Below are 20,861 nucleotides of genomic sequence, written 5' to 3' on the forward strand. Positions count from 1 at the left end.
TGATGCTTTCTTAAGCATAAAGTATTAATTTAAATGTTAACTGTAGGGCTTGATCCTGTTCACCTGTAGAGGAGAGGATAATTCCTGCTCCATTTATAACAGTCCTGTCTGGCTTTCTGAACCTCCCTCCTACAGAGTACAATGTTGCTGTGGAATTGTGGATGAGAGTAATTATATGCTGTTGACAGATGGTTAGATGGTTAAAGTCATCTTCCTAAGATCCTGAAGACCAACATGGTAGGATGATTTTGGCTTCTTTGGTTTGTTGGGTTTCTTTGGTTGGTTTTCTGGTGGGATTTTTTTGTTGTTATTGTTTGAGGGGGCTTTTTTGGTATTCAGGTTGTTTAGTGTTTTATTTTCTCCTAGTTGCTGTGTTTACTGCCATTTGGTTACCTGATGTTTGTCTGTAGCTGCAGGGAAGCTGCTGTTCTGATGCTGGAATAAAATGCGAGGCGGTTGTTTCAGTAAATACAGTGTAGTCCCTCACTGCCATCTTTGGCTTTGAGGGAAGGTACCAACACCCTTGTCATGACCATCTAATGCACACTGGCACATACCTTGTCATTCTGAGGTGTGGAGCAGGTAACACCGTGCTGGGTACCATGGAGCAGGTGTCATGGAGCTGCCCTCACAGGCGTTCCACAATGGCAGATGTGGGCCATTTCATTCCTGTGGCAGGGATCTACACAGATTAAATGTAGTGATCAGCAGGCAGTCAAACCCAGCTTTGTCAGCTTTTCATGTAGCATCCTTGTGTGCTGCTGGTGGGTCTGACTGTTAGCCTTGCAGAACACCAATAATTATTCCTGCACTTTGGCTTTTGCTTATTTTGGGGCCTCAGCTAGGGCAGGTGCTATTTTTAACTATATGATTCTCTTCTGGTAGATGGACACTTCTACATGCAGCTGCCACTGTGGCTTGATCTTCTCTGGCTGAAAGAAAACCTGATTTGTTTGGAGATTCATTACTGTTTTCCAAGAGTTGTGCACATCAGAGATGACAAGGCTGCAGGCATCTCTTGTATTCATTCTTGCTCCTCTTTTGGATCGTTTTATCCTAGAGAGAGCTGCCTCTCTTGTAGACACACCAGCAACTTCCTTTTATCACTGATGCCAAGATTAGTGCCTTCTAAATCCATTGCTACTACTTGCAAAGTGGGTTTTCTGGTCTCCTGCCAGTCGGGAATGGCAGAGGTAAAGGAGCCCCAACTTTGTCTGCTGAATCAGTTTTGGATTTGTGGGCCAGGTGCCGATATTAGTATCGCAGAAGTTATAGGTTAAGAACAGAATTTACTCATCGTATTCTTAAATAAGCACATCAAACACATCTACTGCATCACCAGAGCTGTTTGTGTCAGCTAATGGCAATATCCAACATCTGATAATAGCACTAGTGCAACCAAATGGAAAACACAGGTATCTCGCTGCTCCTAGGAAATATATCAAACTTGTTTGCTGTGTTGTCAGCTTGTAAAGATTATCATTAGTGTTAATTTTTCTCCTTTTTTAATTTTTTTCCCCTCCCCATTAGATTAACAGAATTTTCAGTAAGTGGAATTGATAGTAATCCAGGACTGCTTTCCAAATGAAAAATATGACCTTAGTTAGGCTGCTGGTCAGGAGACAGGATATCTTGTCCACAGCAGAGCCAAGCTGGCTCTGATTTGCTGGTTGATGTTTCTGTATTTCTAACTGAGACATTCCACATGTACCTGGCTGGTGGGTTGCTTGGTCAGTGGGTGGCTATGCCAGCTGTGAGGAGCTAGCCTTCAGGGATCAATCTGATGAACTCAGCCTCCAGTGAATGCAAAAGGAACTGCTGTGCTGTTCAGCCGCATAGCTATCAGAGGCAAAACACAACCCTGCTTCAGGCACAGTCCTCTCTGCCATGATACTCATCTCTCCGCTGCTCAACCCCAGAATTATCACCATGCTATGATTTTTACTTTTTCCCCTAGAGAAAATGCATTACAAATGAAACTTTCACATGGTCAGAAACAGAACGTATCAGAGAAGTGGTACCTCCAGTATAGTTTTACTTGTAGTCATCTTCAGTTCCATAGAGAGAATGACACAGCCAGTGACTATGCAGCATTACCACATTCACTTAATCCTAGTATGGAAGGAGAGGCTGCGGCTAACAGGTTGTTTTAAATGTCATTTCATTTCTAAACAAGATGATAACCAGTTCTGAATTATGAGTTTGGAAGAGAACCTGGAGCTCTTGTTAGGCCCAGCATTGTTTACAGGTAAGTTGTTTTTTTTTTTCCCCTTGGGGAGATAGTGACCCACAGATACTGGAGTTACACAGAACCTAAAATAAAATCATGTTATCTCACTTTATTTCAAATTCTTAACTCTGATCAGGATTGTCAAAAAGGTGCCTTTGGTTTATATACAGTTCAGACGGGGTTTGGAAGAATATGGACTGATTTCTCAGTGTATCCTTGGTCCGGGTGGGTTTTGTATCATTCCATGAAGAACTAGCCTGAAGGTCTCTATTTGATGTTGTGTCTTGGTCACTTGAATGCTGAATTCACAGGCAACCTGTAAAGGAGTGTTTTGTTTAATTTTTATGTATCGTTTTCTCCCAAAGCCTGTGTCCTGTCAGGACGTTACACCTGTACGTGCTTTTTGTTCCAAAGCCAAGATTATTCTGGTTTCTTTCCAGCATCTAAAATAGAAGTCTTCTAGAGAACCTGCTGCATAGGGTGATAAAATATCCCGCCTTCAGATGATATCCCACACACTTCTCGCTCCTGGTATACCTTTTAGTTGTGGCTAGATTGAGAGATGTTGGGTAACACTTTGCTCAACAAAAAGCCCAAATAATTGAGGACAGAAAGTGTGTTTGTCACGGTGTGGATCTGAAAGAGCCATGGAAAAGACAATTTAGAAATAGAGGATTTCTTAATAGCAATTAAGTGACCAGTCAATCGACGTCTTCTTGTGCCTGTACATGGAGTGTGCTTTGAGCAGTATCCTCCTGCGTGACCTTATGGAACGCTTGGGATGTCACTGTGACATCCCTTCCCCTTAAGGGTGAGATGTCACAGTCACTTTGGTGGGTGAAGCAGGGGAGTTTGGAAAAGGTCCTTAAGTACTTTCTGCTCAAATTCCTCCAATGGAGATGGCTTTGCTTTTATGACCTGCCCTCTGTGCCTGTCATGTGTACCTGAGAGGTGTGTTTAGAGGCTGAAATTTCTGTTTAACCCCCTTGTGCCCTGCATCTTCTGAGCCTGCACTCCAGCACGGAGCAGGCTAAGAAAGAATGAGAGAGAGGCAGGCGGGGTGGAGCAGGGTCTCTGGGTGAGTGACCGTAGGTGAGGCAGACAGGCAGTGGCTCTGTGGGGAGGCGCAGGGACATACCGATGTCAGATGGGCACATGGTCCTCAGGAGGCGGTCAGTGCATGATGGGGAGCTGGCAGCCTGTAGGTAGAAGACAAGGGGGTGGGTGTGCAGGTAGAGGAGGGAGAAGGGCAAGGAGTAGGGGGCATGCTAGAAGGGAAGGTGAGTGACAGAGAGGCAAGCAGGAAGGCGTGTAAGGACGGCTGAAGAGCCCAGACTGGGGGAGCGAGCCCAGGCGGGTTCTTGGGCAGGGGAAGTGGGTAAGGCGAGGAGCGGAGGGTGTGTGGAGAGCAGGGGGTGTTTAGGAGGGGAAGTGGGCAGGTGGCCGGGCAGGGTTCGGCAGGTGAGTGTCCCGAGGAAGTGGGCGCGGGGCCGGAGGAGGGTCAGCGGGCGGGGTGCGGCGGGGAAGCGGGCACGGGGCTGGGCGTGAGGCGGGAGCCGAGGGGCTGCCCCGCGGCCCGGGCGGGGCCGCCTCCCGCCCCCGGGGCAGCCCGGGGGCCGCGGTTCCCGGCAGGGCGGCGAGGGGCGGGCGGGAGCCGGCCCCGATAAAGGGCCGGGCGGCGGCCGGCGCAGGCAGAGCGGAGCGGCGGCGGCAGAGATGGGGATGCTCAGCCTGCCCGGCTTTCTGTCCTGCGGGAAGAAGAAGGTGAGAGGCGAGGGGTGGCTGGTCGGAGGCACCCAGGCAGGTGTGGGAGAATGCAGACAGGTGTGGGTGCACCTGAGCAGGTGGAGTATGGAGGCTGCAGGTACGTTGGCAGCTATGGGAGTGCTGGCAGGTATGAAGTTGTCTGGGCAGGTGAGATCTAGATAGATGTGGGAATATAGGGCACAGTGGTAGGTAATGTGAGATGAGCTAGGATGAGCACCTAGGAGTTTGTGAAATGTGCTGGGACAGGAGTTTTTTAAAGTGGATATACAAGTATGTACTGTTGTGAACATCTGAACAGATATGTGGGCATCTGGCCCTGTGGTGGTGGAACAGAGTATTCTAACTCCCTGGAGATGCTGCCCCTACGAGCATCCAGCAAGGAGTATTAAGGTAGGAGGACTAGGGCAAAACTCACCATGAAGGTTTTTGGGCTCTCAGGTGGGACCCTCACTCACAGGTCTATGCTGACCTGCCAGGGATTGGCTGGACTGGCAGCCCACCTGGCTCTGCCCTCCCTGTCTAGCTGCCCTGGACAGCCAAGGTGCTGCTCTGGACAGAGAAATGTGGATACAATTGTCCTGCTTGCCCGTGGGGTGATCACAAACCTTCCGTCTTCTCTTCCAAGGACTTCAGTTTGTCACATGGAAAAGATTCCCGCTCCAGTGATGGAAGTGATGGTGATGAGAACAAGGAGCGTGGCAACTGGTCAAGCAAAGGCGACTACCTGCTCTCCATGGTGGGCTATGCCGTGGGCCTGGGCAACGTCTGGCGCTTTCCCTACCTCACCTACCAGAACGGCGGAGGTACTTGTGCTGAATGGCAATGTCGGGTGGGCACACCTTGCTGTCCCCAGGGGAGAGGAGGACAAGCTCCAAGGGCCAGCCCTGAGGCTGGAAACGTTTCTCAAAGCTGGATGTGAGAATCACCCTGGGAACTGGGATAGTGTCTGCTATTGGAAAGGGAAAAGGAGCAAGAGACATCTATGGTTTTTTTGGGCACCAGCTGAGGAGGGAAATAGTATTTAGTTTTAACTGCTTGTTTCCACCTGAGAGTTCCAGAACTCTTCTGATTTACTCACAACCAATATGGACCTTTTTGTCAATGTGCCAATATCCTCTGCTTACCTAAATAGCTATTCACCCTCCCCAGTGCTTACCTCCCTGGTATATTATAGAGAACAGTTGAATCCTTTCTGCACCTTTGTTTTACCATGCAAACAAGCTAAGCCAGAATTATTATCTAAGCTCAATAATTATCCCAATCAGAAGTATGAGACAGAGAGAGCCTCTATCTTCTTACAAAATGAAATAGTGGCAAAACCAAATGGAGGCACTGGCTTCCCTGGCTGATATTCCAGAGCTTTATCTACTTGCTAGGCTACCACTGGTAATTAAAGAGAGCATAAATGCTAAGTAACTGCACAGAACTTACTTGTGTGTACCTATTTGCTCTGTTTAACAGTTGTTGAAGTCAAATTCTGGACTGTAAACAGCACAGCCCATAGAGCTGTGCTTGTGGAACAAAAAGAGGCAGTCTTAGAACAGAAGTTTTATTGGAGTGAGCTTGGCCAGGTTGCATTTTGTTGAAGAAAATTGTGAAAACAAAATAAGTTGTGACATCAACCTTGTACTAGATCTTTTTCCTTATCTGCTGCAGCAGAAAACTTTGCATTTGAAGCATATTTGTGCTGCTGCTTGCATCCTTCTCTGTGCTCCTTGCCCGTGATTGATAAAGACAACTATTACATCCTTGTTTTGAAACACAGGAGTAATCCAGTTAGTTCTGTGGGACGGTTTACTTCCCGAAATTACATCAGGTATTTGCAGTTCCTTGCAGAACTGGGTCCTTGGCTGCTTTAAATTCACTGAGAGTGACCAGGACAGATTTCTGCAGGGATATCGGGTTTTGTTTATGCAACTTGTGCTCTCACTTTTCCCATCTTCTGTGAAAATACAAAGAAGTGCCAGTCCTTTTCACAGAACAGGACGCTCAATGATATCAGGTTAACCTGCACTTCAAAATGGACTTGAACAAGAGCCACACTGGGATCTGAACAAGTGACACACTGAGATGCTGTTTGACACAGGACTCGGCCAACCATAGAAAATAACTTTCATGCTTTGATGTCCAGTAGCGGCTCGAACAGGGCAGTTGCAAATCACAGCTAAGTACATAAAGGAATGGTTCTCTTCCTTTTTAAAAGCTGGAAGAGTAAATAGAAATAGAGAAGGCTGATAGTGCCTACAGCTGAACAGTGTTCCTGTTTGTATAAGAGTGCTATGTCTTCAGTAGTTTTTGTAAAATTCTTTTATTTCTATAAGAGAAACCTTCCTTTTTAAATCATCAGTTCTGACTATCTGTGTCTCTTCATTGCAGGTAGTACTCAGTCTTGTAGAAAACACGATTTAGAAACAAATCTCTCTATCCTGAAAAAAAAACCCTATAGGTTTTTTGAGGAGGCGAAAAAGGGGTGATAAAACTGTGGTGAATACTGAAAAATTGTTTTCTCTGTTTGTGTGATTGTGTTTTTTCCCCTTCTCTCCCCTCAGGTGCTTTTCTGATCCCCTACACCCTGATGTTGGCATTAGCTGGCTTGCCCCTATTTTTCATGGAATGTTCCCTTGGGCAGTTTGCCAGTCAAGGGCCCATTTACGTCTGGAGAATACTACCATTGTTTCAAGGTTGGTTTTGTTATGCTTCCTTAGCTAATTTTTATTCTAGTAATAAGCTGATGTGAATTAATGATTTCCTTACAAAGTTACTAATTCTGAGATGCCGATTTTCATGTACCGACTATTCCCAGTGTTACAAGGTCACTGTTATGTTCCCAGGTACATAATTCCTTATTATTCAGTTGATAACCAGATGCTGATTAAAGATTTCCCTGAAAAGGTTGTAATTTGTGAGAGGTTTTATCAATTATTCTCCTGGTGTTAAGCAGCACGTCACCCTCAGTGCAGCCAGAAGAAGATGACCCTGTTTGCCATCTGAGGGAAAACCTCAGTAAAACAACTGGTACTGTGTGCAACAGATCGAAAATAATTTTTAGGAGTTGAATTTATCACTGTTTTTTTTATGCTTCGTGTCCAGTGTAGCTTTCAAGGCAGTTCTGTGTTGGATGGACTAATTCTGTGTTTGGCTGCCGGTGTTGGCACAGGCACGTCGGCCTGGTCTGTATGCAATGCTGTGCACATAGTCATCCAGCAACTGCCTTGGGAGTCATCTGCTGGTGTGATTAAATAGCCTAGACTCTGGCTTTGTAAGGTGAAGTGCCCCTTGAGATAAGAGAAAGCCTTGCAGTCTGTAGTGGTAGTTTGCCTGTCTCTGAGAGGGTTTGCATTTCACAGGGAAATTTCTTTGGAAACAACTAACCATGTGCTTTACTCACTCCTATCCATCCCAGTCCTGTACCACGGGTGTAAAGGACTATGCAACTGGTCTTGTTTATCCTCTTTATCTACCAGATGAATTAGTGTAGGAACAAGGAAGTTTCTTTCTGATGCAATAAGATTTTTGCTTATTACCTTCCATAGAAACTGGTTGCCACAACGTTTATTCTTTTGGTCAGTCTGTGTTCTGCAGCACAAGCAACCTTTCATGAGAGCAGTGTGTTTAAGGCAAAAGTTTTTAAAACAAGTCTTTTTTATGTCTGTAAAGATAAAAACTTAAATATAGTGTCTAAGATGATTGGAACAGTTTGTCAGGCTTTCCCAAACTAGCAGAACAAAACTCATTTTAGCAAAGGGAGAGAACAGTAGTATTAGCACAGATTTACTGTTCTGTGTTGCTGCTCATTCATTGTCAAAAGCCTTTATTACAGTAGAATCTTCAAAATGGCTTGGTAGTCCCAGTACCGTTTCTTTTATTTCACTAAGCTTCTCTCTGAACTGAGAGAGAACAAAATACTGAATTTCTCCTTTAGACTTGGACTTAGCAACTAGTCCAATTTTTCTATGGGCTTGATTCAAATTCTCTGTCAAAGCCATTTTTGAGATGGTCAATTTGGATCCTATCCATCATTTTATGGCTTTACCCTTTCGCTGTTTACTCTTAAAAGTAATTTAAAAACCAAACAAAAAAATACTCTCAGCTTTTACCCAGGTAGCCTTTTAAAAGTCAAGTAAAGACCATTTGATTTGGGGTTGTTAATTTGGGTTTGTTTGTTTTTGTTATTTTAAACCTGGGTTTGAGGTACTTAAGACATTAAACCTTTCTCTTTCCTAGGAGTGGGGTTCACTATGGTCATCATCTCAGCATTTGTGGCAGTCTACTACAACGTTATCATTGCTTATGCAATCTACTACTTATTTGCCTCATTTCAAAAAGTGCTACCATGGTCAGAATGCTTTTCCTGGGCAGATGAATTCTGCAGCAAGACACAAATAGGTATCGTACTCAACAGATAAAATTTAATATTACTGTTTTGGGAAATTGTACTGTTTTCTGGGAGAAATTATAGAAGCAAGACAGCTAACCATGGCTTGAAAAGTCCTTCCTGGATTTGGTCTCTCAACACACAGCAGTGATGCTGATCTTCTTCCCTGACGCCAGTTGTGGGTACATGGGAAATCTACAGAGAACTGGGCTGAAACCACCTGGTTGGGTCCTTTTTTCTCCTTTTAAACCTCAGTTTATTTCTAGTACATACTGCATTTCCATTTCATCAGGCTTTATGACAAACAAATACCTTCCTTCCATGAGACAAGTGTTACTGCTGTAGTTTCTATCGGGTTTTTTCTCGTTGCCCTTTGCCTCCCCTGTGGCTATGGTAATCCTGAGCACCAGTGAGGCACTGGTTTCACACTTCATTAAGTCTTTAGAACATATCTCCACGCTATTGTTCTTGATGTTTGGCAGCAGATGTAGGGCTAAACGCTTGTTATCTCACCAGTTTCTGTATCAGACCAGTTTAAGGCAAAAGGTGAAGTTGGTGAGGTAATTAGTAGTTAGCAGCTGGAAATGTCTTGCCCGGTAACCTCTGAGATTATTAAAATAACAAGGACAGGATCAGGATAGATTATATTGTTTACAGCATTTATGTATATGTAACTCAGCCATATATCTGAAAATCTCTTATAAGATTCGTAGGTTTCATAAAATGAAGTTAAGGTTCTTAATGTAACAAAAAGTTGATGCTTGCTTAACAAAAAATATTTCAGTATAAAATTTGTGGTGGAGAAATATAAAATTGAATTGAAGAAGCTGTCCTGAAATAGAGTTCAACAAGACTTTTCCAGTAAATGCTGATACGAATGCTGATAAAATGTTCATTAGTGTATGTGCTGGCAAAAAATTCCCCGAGCCAAACAGTGCCCATTCCTCTCACATCCTTCCAGGGAAAATAATTTAAGAGCTCTAATAAGCTCTCTGTGGCAATAAGATGAAGTTGCTAGCAGATGATCTGTGTGTAATCTTGGTTTGAGACAAGGGTTTTCATAAAGTAACCAAGGCTACAGTCTTAACTATCCTCAGTTCTGATTTTTGCAAGTACTCTTGAGGATAAGTGAAATGTGGTGAGCACACCAGATTCTTGGTGGTTTTGATTTTCAGTCAAGTAACAAAGTCACAGCAGCAAATGATAGTTCAGGTTTGTTTTTAAATGTGGTTAGTAGGCAAACTGAAGCTGTAACTTTAGAAAATGTATTTGTTATAATAGTCATCACAGTGTTAGTGATTCCTTTTTCTTGCTTTCAGTAAATGACTGCAATACAACCTTACATGGAGAAATCATTCATGCAAACTACACGTTTGTCACAAGCAACAATCTCACGTGTATAAACGGCACCATAAACTACAAACCAGTGCAATTTCCTAGTGAGCAATACTGGAAGTAAGTAAATGTTTTAAAGAAATTGTTAAAAAACTTTATTATGCATTGTGGCTTTGGATGTACCTTTTATTTTTGTCTTATTTTGGTGCCCAGAAAAAAATCTACTCAAGGGTTGTGGGCATGTAAATTGGTAGAGAGGAGATTTAAAACTTAATTGATAAATCTGGCCCTTATAAAAAAAATATATGTAGAAAGAGAAGCAAGTGAGTCAAGCTGTTGCAAACTGAAAAATATTCCAGTTTAAAGAAGTCCTTTCCCCTGGAGTCCTGGTAGGGACTACTTAGCATCTTTATATATAGCATATACTTTTTTTTCCTAGGAGTTACGGTGCAAAATATACTCACCTTATTCTGAATCTGGGCCTGTTGTGAAATTGCCAGTTCTTTAGCCCCATGGTTTCAATTTGTCTCATGTTCCCTGGGTTCCTGGAAACTGATTCCTACGGGCTCTTCTTTTGCTGTCAGAAGAGCTGTTAACACAGAAGAGCTGAGGTGGGCCTTATGAGTGATGCATGGAGAGCTAAGAGCTGGTAAAGGGGAAAAACACAGTTAAATATTCAGTTTTTCAATGCCAATCATGCAGTTCTAGCTGCACACTCCTGAAAAAGGATGCAGAGTCTTGTAACACCAGCAGACACCAGCACCAGCTCACCTTCTTCCAAGAAGTAGCTGAAAAGGAGGGGTGTGTGCTGCTGTCACCCTCTTCTCATGGGAGCACTCTGTGCTTTCAGTAAAGTGGCTCTTCAGCGCTCGAGTGGGCTGGATGAGACCGGCAACATCGTGTGGTACCTGGCTCTCTGCCTCCTCCTGGCCTGGATGATTGTTGCAGCTGCACTGTTTAAAGGAATAAAATCTTCTGGAAAGGTATGTTAGGAAGAGCAAGGAGCAGACTTTTTGCCTGATCCTGCCCTTCCAATGTCAGTTGGACTCAGGGAAGGTAGGATGCAGTCCTAACCCACCACCCTCTGCTGGACTCAGCTTTTCTCCTGCTCCTTGACTTCATAACTGTTACATAAAATATGAGTAAGGTACTGATTACACGGCCATTACTTAACACATGGGCCTCAGCTCCGGCAGGGCTGCCCTGTATTTTGGGATGTCGCTGTCATGCCAGTGATTCCAGCTGAGTTTTGGCAGTCACCTGGGCTGTGTGAAGGATGTGTGCATGTGACGGCACACGTGGGCACACGCCCTGGGAACACCTGGTGATTATTTGCACCTCTGGTGTAGTTGAGATGTTTGGACAATACAGGTCAGGTCCTGCTAACACATGTGCATCCTGCCAGATTGTGAAACGTTGTTTGTTCTCAAAAACTGAAGCTGTTTTTAGGGACCAGGTTCATTGATGTTTGTTTTCAGACTCTGGCTCTGCTGAGTTCCCATCCCCACATGCTGGAGCATGGCTGCCTGGTCTTTTCCTTGGGCTAGGTTTACTTCAGGCAGGCTGAATTTCATTCTTCCCTGCCTGAGGCCCTTTTCCTGGTTTACTTCCTTCCTTCCCACACGTTTTTCTCACCTCCATGTTGCATCTCCCTCATCTACTTCTTCATTCTCAATTGACTTCATTCTTTCTTTCACCTTTTCTGCACTGACCTTTTTTTTGTTTTCTTCTGTCATTGTGCCTTTCCATGGTTCCTTGCTGCCTGCCTTTCTCTCCTCAGGCTGATGTTTCCTCCTGTCTTTCTTTATATTTGGAGCTTTCTACCCTCTGTCTCAGGACTTTGGGGTGGAGTCTCTTTTGGCCACATGGCTCCTCTTAATCTCACACTCTTTGGGTGCCTAGTTGGCTATTCCTCTTGTCACTTCTCCTCTGGCACAAAAGTAAGCCTCTCTGGGGAACAAGCTAAGACTCAGAAGAATCTAGATGGGCAGGAGCAAGGCAAAGATGAAAAGCAGAAAGAATTGTCTGTTCTAGGCAAACATGAAGGAGGTCTTCAGAAATGGCAGACTCATCACATGATGGTGCAATGCTATAGCTTGGTGTAACCAGCAGTACCGGGTCAATTATCTATCTGCGTAACACTGAAACTAAGACTCAAGAAACAAGAGTATTGTTGAATATAGCCTGTGTGACAATAGCCCTGCTGCTGGCCTGGATCCCATCACTCTAGACAAACAACAGAATAGATTCTGTGTCTGAAAGAACCCGAAAGTACTTTGTTCTCAGTTAAGAAAGCATCCAGAGGGGTTAAATTTTTTTTTTTTTTTTTTTTTTTGGATGAGGGAGAGACAGGGGAGTAGGTTTTAGTCTCATCAGGAGATAATTCCACACTGCTCACCTGATTTTAACTAGCTTTCAGTTTGCTCTTGCTGGAAGCATTACTTAGCAAGAGACCTCTGGGGTAGTTGAGTCCAGACTTTGCTACAGCAGTAAATCATGTCAGAAAAACACATTTCTGAAACTGGTTAAGTGCTATCTGAAAAGTGGATATGTGGCTTGGGCCTTCTGCTTCTGCTGGAATGCAGCTCAAGAACCGGCTAAGCCAGATGGTTTGGTGGTTGGCATGTGTTCACTTCCGTGGTTGCCTGTTTTTCTTTTGTACCAGCAGACCTTAGCTTAAAGCCTCTCCATTCCTCCTCCACAGAGGTCTATGCATCCCCTCATTCCTAAGGTGTGTCCCTGCCCATCTTTCTGCAGGTCGTCTACTTTACTGCACTCTTCCCATATGTCATCCTGCTCATCTTGCTGGTGAGAGGTGCCACTCTGGAAGGTGCTATGGATGGCATTCAATACTACATTGGGAGACAGTCTAACTTCACCAAGCTGATGGAGGCAGAGGTGAGAGGCAGCGTCAGCCCCAGAAGTGTGACACACTTCCGTGGTTCTGTGGGCTTGCTGCTTGCAGAGCAACTTTTTTTATCCAGTCAGGTGCTTCTTCGTGTCCTGCCCTGTATTTTGTATAGGATAAGGAGTCCAAGCTCCTCTATTCTAACTACTCTCAATTTAAAAAATAGTCACCCTCTGCCCCCTCCCTGCTGCACCAGACAGTGACAACAACTGTGCTATTGCCTCTCATCAGCTCTTGGCAGTCATGCTGGAGTTTCATATCAGCAAGGCCTGCTGAGAAAGTCCTTGCTGATAATTTTAAGGGACTTTATCAGAAGGCTGAAGGAATCCCTGAGTTTGAAATTCAGGCTGTGCCTTGCCCAAGAAATTAGCTTGGGTAACTAGGTGCACCAGGAAGGGTACCTTGTGCAATGAAAGCCTGGACTTCTTTTGTTCTGGCTTATGCCAATATTTATTATTTCAGTTTTATCAAAAGCAGGTGCTAAGTGTGGTGTTTATTTGTGGTATTTATTTGTGGCTTGACGCTCACTAAGGGGCTGCAGCAGAGGCAGAAGTGGTTTGTTTGGGTCACGGTGGAGGAACATGAGTGGGAGAGTACAGGGAAGTTCTCACTCCTGCAGGGCAGTTTTCCTTATTTGTTGGCACTGTGACAGGATTCATATCTCAACAACCCACAAGATGTGAACAAATTGAATCTCTTCTTTAGCGTTAGCCAGCCCAATAAGATTTAAGTATTTGGCAACGTACTTGGGATGTGACCTTTGGAGACGAGAAGGTATTGTTTGTGCTTGAGACTGCAAGGTCACCAGCATACTATATCCCGCATTCCCTAAAATTCATATGAAATAGAATTAGATATTCAGGCTAAATGAAAAAAAAATACCCTTGAGCTTCAACAGAGGGCAGACTTAAATGTTTATGGTAAGTACACTTCACTATGGAATAATTCTCCTGTTCTTATTTTTGGTAGGTTTGGAAAGATGCAGCCACCCAGATATTTTACTCCCTGTCTGTGGCATGGGGCGGGCTTGTTGCGTTGTCTTCGTACAATAGGTTCAACAACAACTGCTACTCGGATGCCATTACAGTTTGTGTAGTCAACTGCGTCACCAGCGTATTTGCTGGGTTTGCAGTGTTCTCCATCTTGGGACACATGGCATTCGTGTCTCACAGACCCGTCTCCGAGGTCGTGAACTCAGGTAGGCTGACTGTCACACTGCTGGTATTGGGACTTGCACTGACCAAGGCATGACAATAACATCCTTCTTTCCACTACTTTCCAGGATTTAATCTTGCATTTGTAGCCTACCCAGAGGCCCTCTCCAAGTTACCAGTTTCTCCTCTGTGGTCCTTCTTGTTTTTCTTCATGCTGCTGCTCTTGGGCCTTGACTCCCAGTTTGCCAGCATAGGTGAGTGGTGTTTTAAGTGACTCATGGCTTTTCAAATGACCATTGCCTTTTTTAATTATGCTGCTCAAACTCCCCACTTCTTCCTTTGCAGAAACACTTACAACCACCATTCAAGATTTTTTTCCCAGAGTGATGAAAAAATTAAGAGTCCCTGTAACCATGGGCCTGTGCACAGTGCTCTTTTTTCTTGGGCTTATCTGTGTTACTGAGGTAAGACATTAAATTATTTTTTGGTAGTGAGTTTAGTTATGCTGCAAGTGATGAACTCAAATCAAAATACCCTTTCCAACTGTTCCTGCCTGCGTGGGTCAATCTTGGAGACTCAAATTCTGCTGGTGTGCCTGGGCGCACAAATAAGGAATTTCCAGAGGGAAGCTTTAAGAACCTAAGGTTTTCTGTGATTATTGAACTGAGACATGCTTTTAAATAGAAGGCCTTTACAGAGCCCGTGAACCATCAGCCTGATTTATCGTTCCTCAGTTCAGGAGTTTGTGTAATCACAGGTATATGCACACAGCGTGTCCGCAGCACTGTGGGTACTGCTGATAAATGTCAATGGGATCTTTTTGTTCAGAACTGACTACCAACCAGGACAGAAATTGAGAAATAGCCTATTCATGTCATAAAAGCCCATTAGCTCACAAGCATCTGTAGATTGCATGGTTACTTCTCCTGTGTGTGTGTACATATATAAATACACATACGGAAAAAGAATTTTAAGTATAGTGTGTAAAATTTCTTGAGGTAATTGCTTTTAAGGCTACAAGGGTTCACTGTAATTATTCCATCTAGAAATGCAGATTTATGTGTGTAATTAGACTGACAATGTGAAGAAGATAATTGTGGTAAATAGTCACTTGTATGGTCAAGCCAAGTATGTAAGTCAAAGAACCTGGTGGCAGGGAAGCTTGCAAGGGACTTAGTACTCAAGAGTGTGAAATGACTTAAAGCTTGTTTCCTTTGCTGTGATCCTGTTATTGCACACTGGTGTTTAAAGCTGTGTTTAACCCCCATGGAGAACTTGTGCATGTGGGAATATAGAAGCCCCTCAGAACTGATAACTGGTACAGGTATTGCTGTGACTCAGTATTAAAACTTCAGCCCCAGCTTTATTACTGTCAGCTCCAAGTTTAAATCTTGCTTTCAGCTCTTTACATATACTCTGCATATATATATGTCTTGGTTTTGGTATTGTGTCAGATGTGCTTTTCAACTTTACATAGAAGTATTCAAACAAAATAATATTCACAAATATGTATTTAACCTGAAGTACTGGGAATTTAAAAAACTCAGAGTGGTGATCAGTTAAACTACCTTGAACAAATACAACTTAATTTATTTGCACAAATGTGTTACTATTCAAATTTTAACCTCTAATGTTTGTTTTACAGGCAGGAATTTACTGGGTTAACCTAATAGATCATTTTTGTGCTGGATGGGGAATCCTTTTTTCAGCTGTCCTGGAGGTAGCAGGCGTCGTCTACATTTATGGTAAATTATTTGCATTGAAAATCCGTAATTTGTCTAAGCAATCCCAGGCACAGTGTATATCATAGAACCACAACATGGCTTGGGTTGGAAGGGACCTTAAAGATCATCTTGTTCCAATCCCCCTGCCACAGGCAGGGACACCTTCAACTAGACCAGGTTGTTCAAAACTCCATCCAACCTGGCCTTGAACAGTGCCAGGAATAATAAATGGTAATTACTGCAATAAAGAATTTATAACTTCCAGAAAAGCTTTAATAATTACCACAGAACTGGAGAAACTGTCCTTGATCATTGTCTTTTTTCTTGTGAGTAACCACACATGCAAGGGAGGCACCTGCTTTACAATGTGCCCTATGATTTTCTTTCAACAGGAGGAAACAGGTTCATTCAAGACATTGAAATGATGATTGGACACAGGAGCCGTTTTTTCTGGCTCTGGTGGAGAATGTGCTGGTTTTTCGTTACTCCTGCACTATTAATGGTGAGTGCAGATGACTGGATTGTGTTAGTGTGACAGGACTTGGTAATTTGATATTGAAGAGGTTTCCATGTGAAGATTCAGGGCTGAATGCCCAGGCTCTGTGTATAAAGACAGGGTATGGCCATGTCAGTGAAGGAAATACTGTCTCTGCTTTCTGATACGTTCCCCCCCCTTGGATCCTCTCTTAGGAGAGGTTGGAGATTTAGATCAGTTGTTAGTGAGCTGGATCTACACTCCCAAGGACTAAGAGAGCAACCAGATCATTTGTCTTGGCAGATAGATTATCTTAATTTTAGACTGAGAAAACGTTTTGAAAACTTGGATTTTTCCCTTTTGAGGGAAGTCCTATTTTTGGAATGGATTCCTGGCTTGGCTCTTTGGATGTCCAGTTGTTCTCCTGTCTGACTGAGACTTGTTTATGTCCTGTCTCATGTCTCAGTTTTTCATTACTGTTGTACTTCTAATTGTGGTGTAGATGGTGGATTATGTTAGTGTAGTGGTGGATTATGTTATGTTATGTTAGATGGTGGATTATGTTATGTTAGAGAATTTATTAATATCCCAAATCCAGGAAGAGTGGTAAGTTACTCTGGCCAGCACATTACCTTTAATATGTCCAGACAACAATTTAGAAAATGCTGCTTAAAAATATCTAATTTCTGCAGCAATATTTGCCAACTTCTAATCTTAGATTCTTTCCTGTATTCCCAGAAATAACTGAACATGGGAACACACAAAACACATAGAGAAAGGTACTGGGCTCATCCGACAGCAGATGTATTATCTAATGCAGGATTTCAAGAGAACCCAGAGATGAAGTTGTGTTTAAACACAGATGTACTTAGTGTTAGGGTGTACATCAGTGTCATTGTTCAGTCCTGCCCTTCGGTCTTGCTGTTTGGCTGTGACTGAACACCAAATCCTGCACAACCGTTCTCACACTGGGGAAGCAAAATTGAACTATGCATGACTTGTAGACAGTACTTTTGTTGAATCAACTTAGATCCGAAGATTGCAAGTTCAGGGTTTCTGGAAATCTGCTTTTCTCTCTCATTCTTTTCATCATTTTTTATAGGCTATTTTGCTCTGGTCTTTGGCCACATTTTCACCTCCTTCTTATGGCTCGGTGCAATATCCAACCTGGGGAAGTGCTGTTGGCTGGTGCATGATCATCTTCTGCGTCATCTGGATTCCCATTGTTGCTATTGTAAAAATAGTTAAAGCTGAAGGAACCCTTTTTGAGGTAAGGGTGCAAAAAGATCTTTCGTAGCCTCAAATCTTAAATTCTTTGGCATTATCAGGACTACCTGCACTTTTTTTCTCAAACACGTTTGATGTATCCGTTAATTGGATTTTTAGACCAGAACACATCTCTGGTAGTTGCATCAGAGGCAAATTTAAAGTGTTCTGATAAGAAGATAAAGTCTGATTTCCGGGAGTGCACACACACGTTCAAGAGTGATTTTTATGGGCTCTGTGTTATTTCAGCTGCTTTAAATTCTTTGGAGAATTTTTATTGCTTTATATCCCTATATAATTCACTGGAATTTTACATCCCATTCCTCACAGAAACAAGCAAGTGCCAGGTCTGAGGTATGCTGCACTTGCCAAGCTTTGCCAAACAGTCCTGTTGGTCACACTTTCTCTGTTTTTTCACTTCAGTATCCAGAATCCACTGACCCCAAAGATATTTGGAAGGATTCTAAACAACTTTAGTGATTTGCCATTTGTTGAGTTACAGCTTTGCTGAATTTTAATAGTAGCCTGGACTAAAGTTGTGCTTGGTTTTACTTTCCAGCGCATTGCGAGCTGCTGCCAGCCTGCAGCAAACTGGGGCCCCTACCTGGAACGCCACCGAGGAGAACGATACAGTCATATGGTAGATCCCAAAAAGGAAAAGGAACACGAGATTCCTACTGTGTTCGGCCTCATATACGCACAATAATAAGATAGCTGTGTGGATGACAATTTTTTAACAAATATGCGTGTTTTGTCTTTTAATATTAGAAAGGGACAATGCAAAGAAAAAAAAAATTAATAAAAAGAAAAAAGCAAATCAACCCCCTGCCCTTCAAAATCCAGTCCCCAAACGAAAGCTAGCCATATTATTTATTTTTAGGGCTTTAGTTGTTGGGGAAGAACAGGTAAATTATGCACTGAGATCTCACCAGGTATCTAGGTTGAGAGGGCAGGATAATACATTGCAGGCTCCCCAGGCTGCTGGACTGGGCAGGCTTAACCCCACCCAACTGGTATCCAGCTGGACTGCAGATACAGGTGTGGAAGTGAGTAAAGACACATTCAGGTACTCCTCAGCTACAGGAATTTGAGCCCAAAGGTGCTGTGCATGTGTGCCCTGATGCACAGTTACTGCCTTCTGCTTTGCTCTGCCATCCACAGTGGTGTGTGGTCAGCAGAGGTGAACTGGTGTGCTGCTGCCTGGCACTGAAGCTCAGGGAACAGAAATAATTTTTCTCTAAGCCTTGCTCAGTGTGCTGTGGGGCTGCTCTGGATTTGATGTTGAGAGTACTATGTGTGTCTCTGTGTGTGTGTGTGTATGTATTGTCTAAAGAAATATAAATATTGAGCGGCAAAAAATTTCCACCACAGGAAATAAGACTTCAACATAGTGAAAAGCAGGCTGCTTTCTGTCTCTCATTATTTCCCTTGGGATCCCCAAAGAGCCATCTTTTGTGTCATACCCTGTGCTTAGCATTCATTTGTCTGTAAAAAAAAATTCTGTGTTTTCATATTCTGTCACTAGGATCACTAGAATGAAAGAGTAACCATTGAGTTCTGGTGTGTCTGCTCCCCTACTCTCACCAAAGCTTTACCTATCAGTTTGTTTTCTGCATCTTTCACTCAGATTTGGGGTTTCCCTTCCAAAGGAGACCCAAAGTGCTTTTTTAAGGATTCAAACAGTGTTATCAGTGTTGTGGTAGGGACAAAAGAAGCAGAACTTTACTTACAGTGAAGGTTATAACTGCATTTTAGTGCTATTACTCCAGAATTTGCTAAAATCATGAGATTAATAAAAAGTTATGAAGTTTCTAATGCAGTTAGGAAGGCAGACTTGGGCATCTATCTAGGCAGGAGGGTGCTGGGTTAAGAGAACCTGATTTCACTTGTAATACAAGTGAATTCCTGATAAAGGGAAAAAACCCCCTACGGATAGACTAAATACATTTGGTGTGCTGAGGAACATCTCTCTTACTGTGATAATGGTTCCTTGGGAACAATGCAGCAGGGTATGTAGCTGTCACTTCCTCTCTTTGTCACTTTTTCTGGACATGAAGGAGTGTGAATAGTGGCTTGTTGCCCAAGTTGCATTACCTTGGTGTACGTTTTATACTGGTACTTTTTGTGATAAATCAACACTTTATGGCAAATAAAATGTGATTTCCTGTTTTTAATCATTTTGGAGCTGGCAAATAAAATGTGATTTTCTGTTTTTAATGAGTTTGGACCCGGATACTTCTAGCATTTTGTGTGGAGTTGGTGGGGAGCCATTGGGAGGAAGGGAACTGCCATGAGTGCTTCTGTGATCCTAAGCCTTTGAGAGCTTGAACTGGAAAGATTCAATCTTCGGGAAGTCTTTTCTTATAGAAGTGCAGTAGTCCTGTTTTGGAGTGGGCTAAGAAAATACAGAAGGTAATTGAGTGGGAATTTTTAAAAAGGACTGTGGGATTAGTGCCATGGGAGTAGAAGCTGGTGAAGAGGACCCTTTTCCTGCACTCCAGCTGCTCTAGGGTCACAGTTTAGCCACAAACCAGTAGAAAAGGGTGTTGTCACTAGCCTGGAGAGGCTGGGAGCAGGAGGGAGGCTGCAAAGCTGTAGTTCTCATCCTCCAATGCACCATCCACTGTTGCTGATGCAGTGAGAACAGTTCATACCTGGGAAGGGACAGACTCAGGGAAGGAGAGGGAAGTTAGTTAAATAATGAGTGAGAGCACTGAGGTGGTGGGGAAGCAGACTGAATAAATCGTCCTGAGAAAGAATTCAGGAAAGTTTTTGCAAAAGAGGTGCTGAAAGCTAATACCAGCCATCTACTGCCCTGCAAGAAGCCCCTGTTGCTGCACGCAGGGCTCCCATGAGGCTGTTTCTGCTCTGGACTTGTCTCATGGGCTTCTAGAAGCTGTTTTCCTGATGCTGCCCTACCAAAACCTCCCAGAGGAGAGACAGATGGCAATTTCTCAAAGGCCAGAGCTCCCGTTTTGGTGCTTCCTCCTTCCTCCGAGGTAAGAAAATACCCCAGTTCTGAAGGCAAGGTTCACTCTCCTGGCAGAGCTGGGATCCTTCTCTGTGTGTGCATATCTGACATGTTCCTGATTATATCCAGCTTCTGTTGCTCTCTTTGTGTGAGCTGATTCACTCCTTATGTTGCTGATTGCTGGCATCTGCTGAAGAGTCTCAGTATTTCAGTCCTGGCATTAGTGTTCTTCACCCATCATGGCTCTGACCCAGCAGATAGGATTGTTCAGTAGCCCCTGATGGTTACAGAAGTGGTGTCCCTCGGTGCTTCTGTGGACCCAGCAGACCTGGCTATTCCTCACCCACCCAGACTGGCAGTACCCAACATTCTCGTGTTTGTTGGATTGAAACATCAGCAGTGTCACCCAGTGCAGCATTCCTGCTAAGGGAGGGTACTCTGTGCCGAGCAGGTGATTGAAATGCCTGGAATTTGTTTTTTATTACTTTGAGAGAAAAAAAGCAAATGGTTCCACTTTGGATCCAGCTAAGCAGGAATGAAAGGAAAACTCATGGAAAGAGAATAGTAGAAGTGCGGGAGTAGTACGTTTGCTTTGGATTGACTCAAAATGCAAGTCAGTTTTCAGTCAGGAATGAGCACACACACGTTTGCAGTTA

The 20,861-nt window shown here is 43.5% G+C and overlaps 1 protein-coding gene and 1 long non-coding RNA gene across 3 annotated transcripts; one reads left to right on the top strand and one right to left on the bottom strand.

Annotated features, from left to right (window-relative positions):
* Nucleotides 1–2,319: 2,319 nt before the first annotated feature.
* On the bottom strand, nt 2,320–2,920 carry LOC114001434. Of its 2 annotated transcripts, none has more exons than XR_003545561.2 (2): nt 2,768–2,920; nt 2,320–2,546 (listed from the first exon to the last, which is right to left on the bottom strand). It is a non-coding gene; the product is annotated as an uncharacterized LOC114001434 (long non-coding RNA). The 2 variants fall into 2 exon arrangements; XR_005565952.1 differs by having other exon boundaries at nt 2,699–2,920.
* A 414-nt stretch (nt 2,921–3,334) lies between these two features.
* SLC6A14 (solute carrier family 6 member 14) lies at nt 3,335–17,975 on the top strand. The gene is made up of 15 exons (XM_027746573.2): nt 3,335–3,402; nt 4,296–4,387; nt 4,623–4,800; nt 6,547–6,678; nt 8,222–8,383; nt 9,692–9,827; nt 10,558–10,690; nt 12,465–12,605; nt 13,585–13,813; nt 13,898–14,023; nt 14,115–14,233; nt 15,415–15,514; nt 15,886–15,995; nt 17,071–17,238; nt 17,794–17,975. The coding sequence occupies exons 1-15, from the start codon at nt 3,378–3,380 to the stop codon at nt 17,938–17,940; spliced, it is 1,998 nt and encodes a 665-aa protein (XP_027602374.1). The 5' UTR covers nt 3,335–3,377; the 3' UTR covers nt 17,941–17,975.
* The last annotated feature ends 2,886 nt before the right edge of the window (nt 17,976–20,861 follow it).

This window comes from Pipra filicauda, unplaced genomic scaffold (assembly GCF_003945595.2).
Source record: "Pipra filicauda isolate LSUMZ 115617 unplaced genomic scaffold, ASM394559v2 scaffold58_size5111680_pilon, whole genome shotgun sequence".
NCBI lineage: Eukaryota > Metazoa > Chordata > Aves > Passeriformes > Pipridae > Pipra > Pipra filicauda.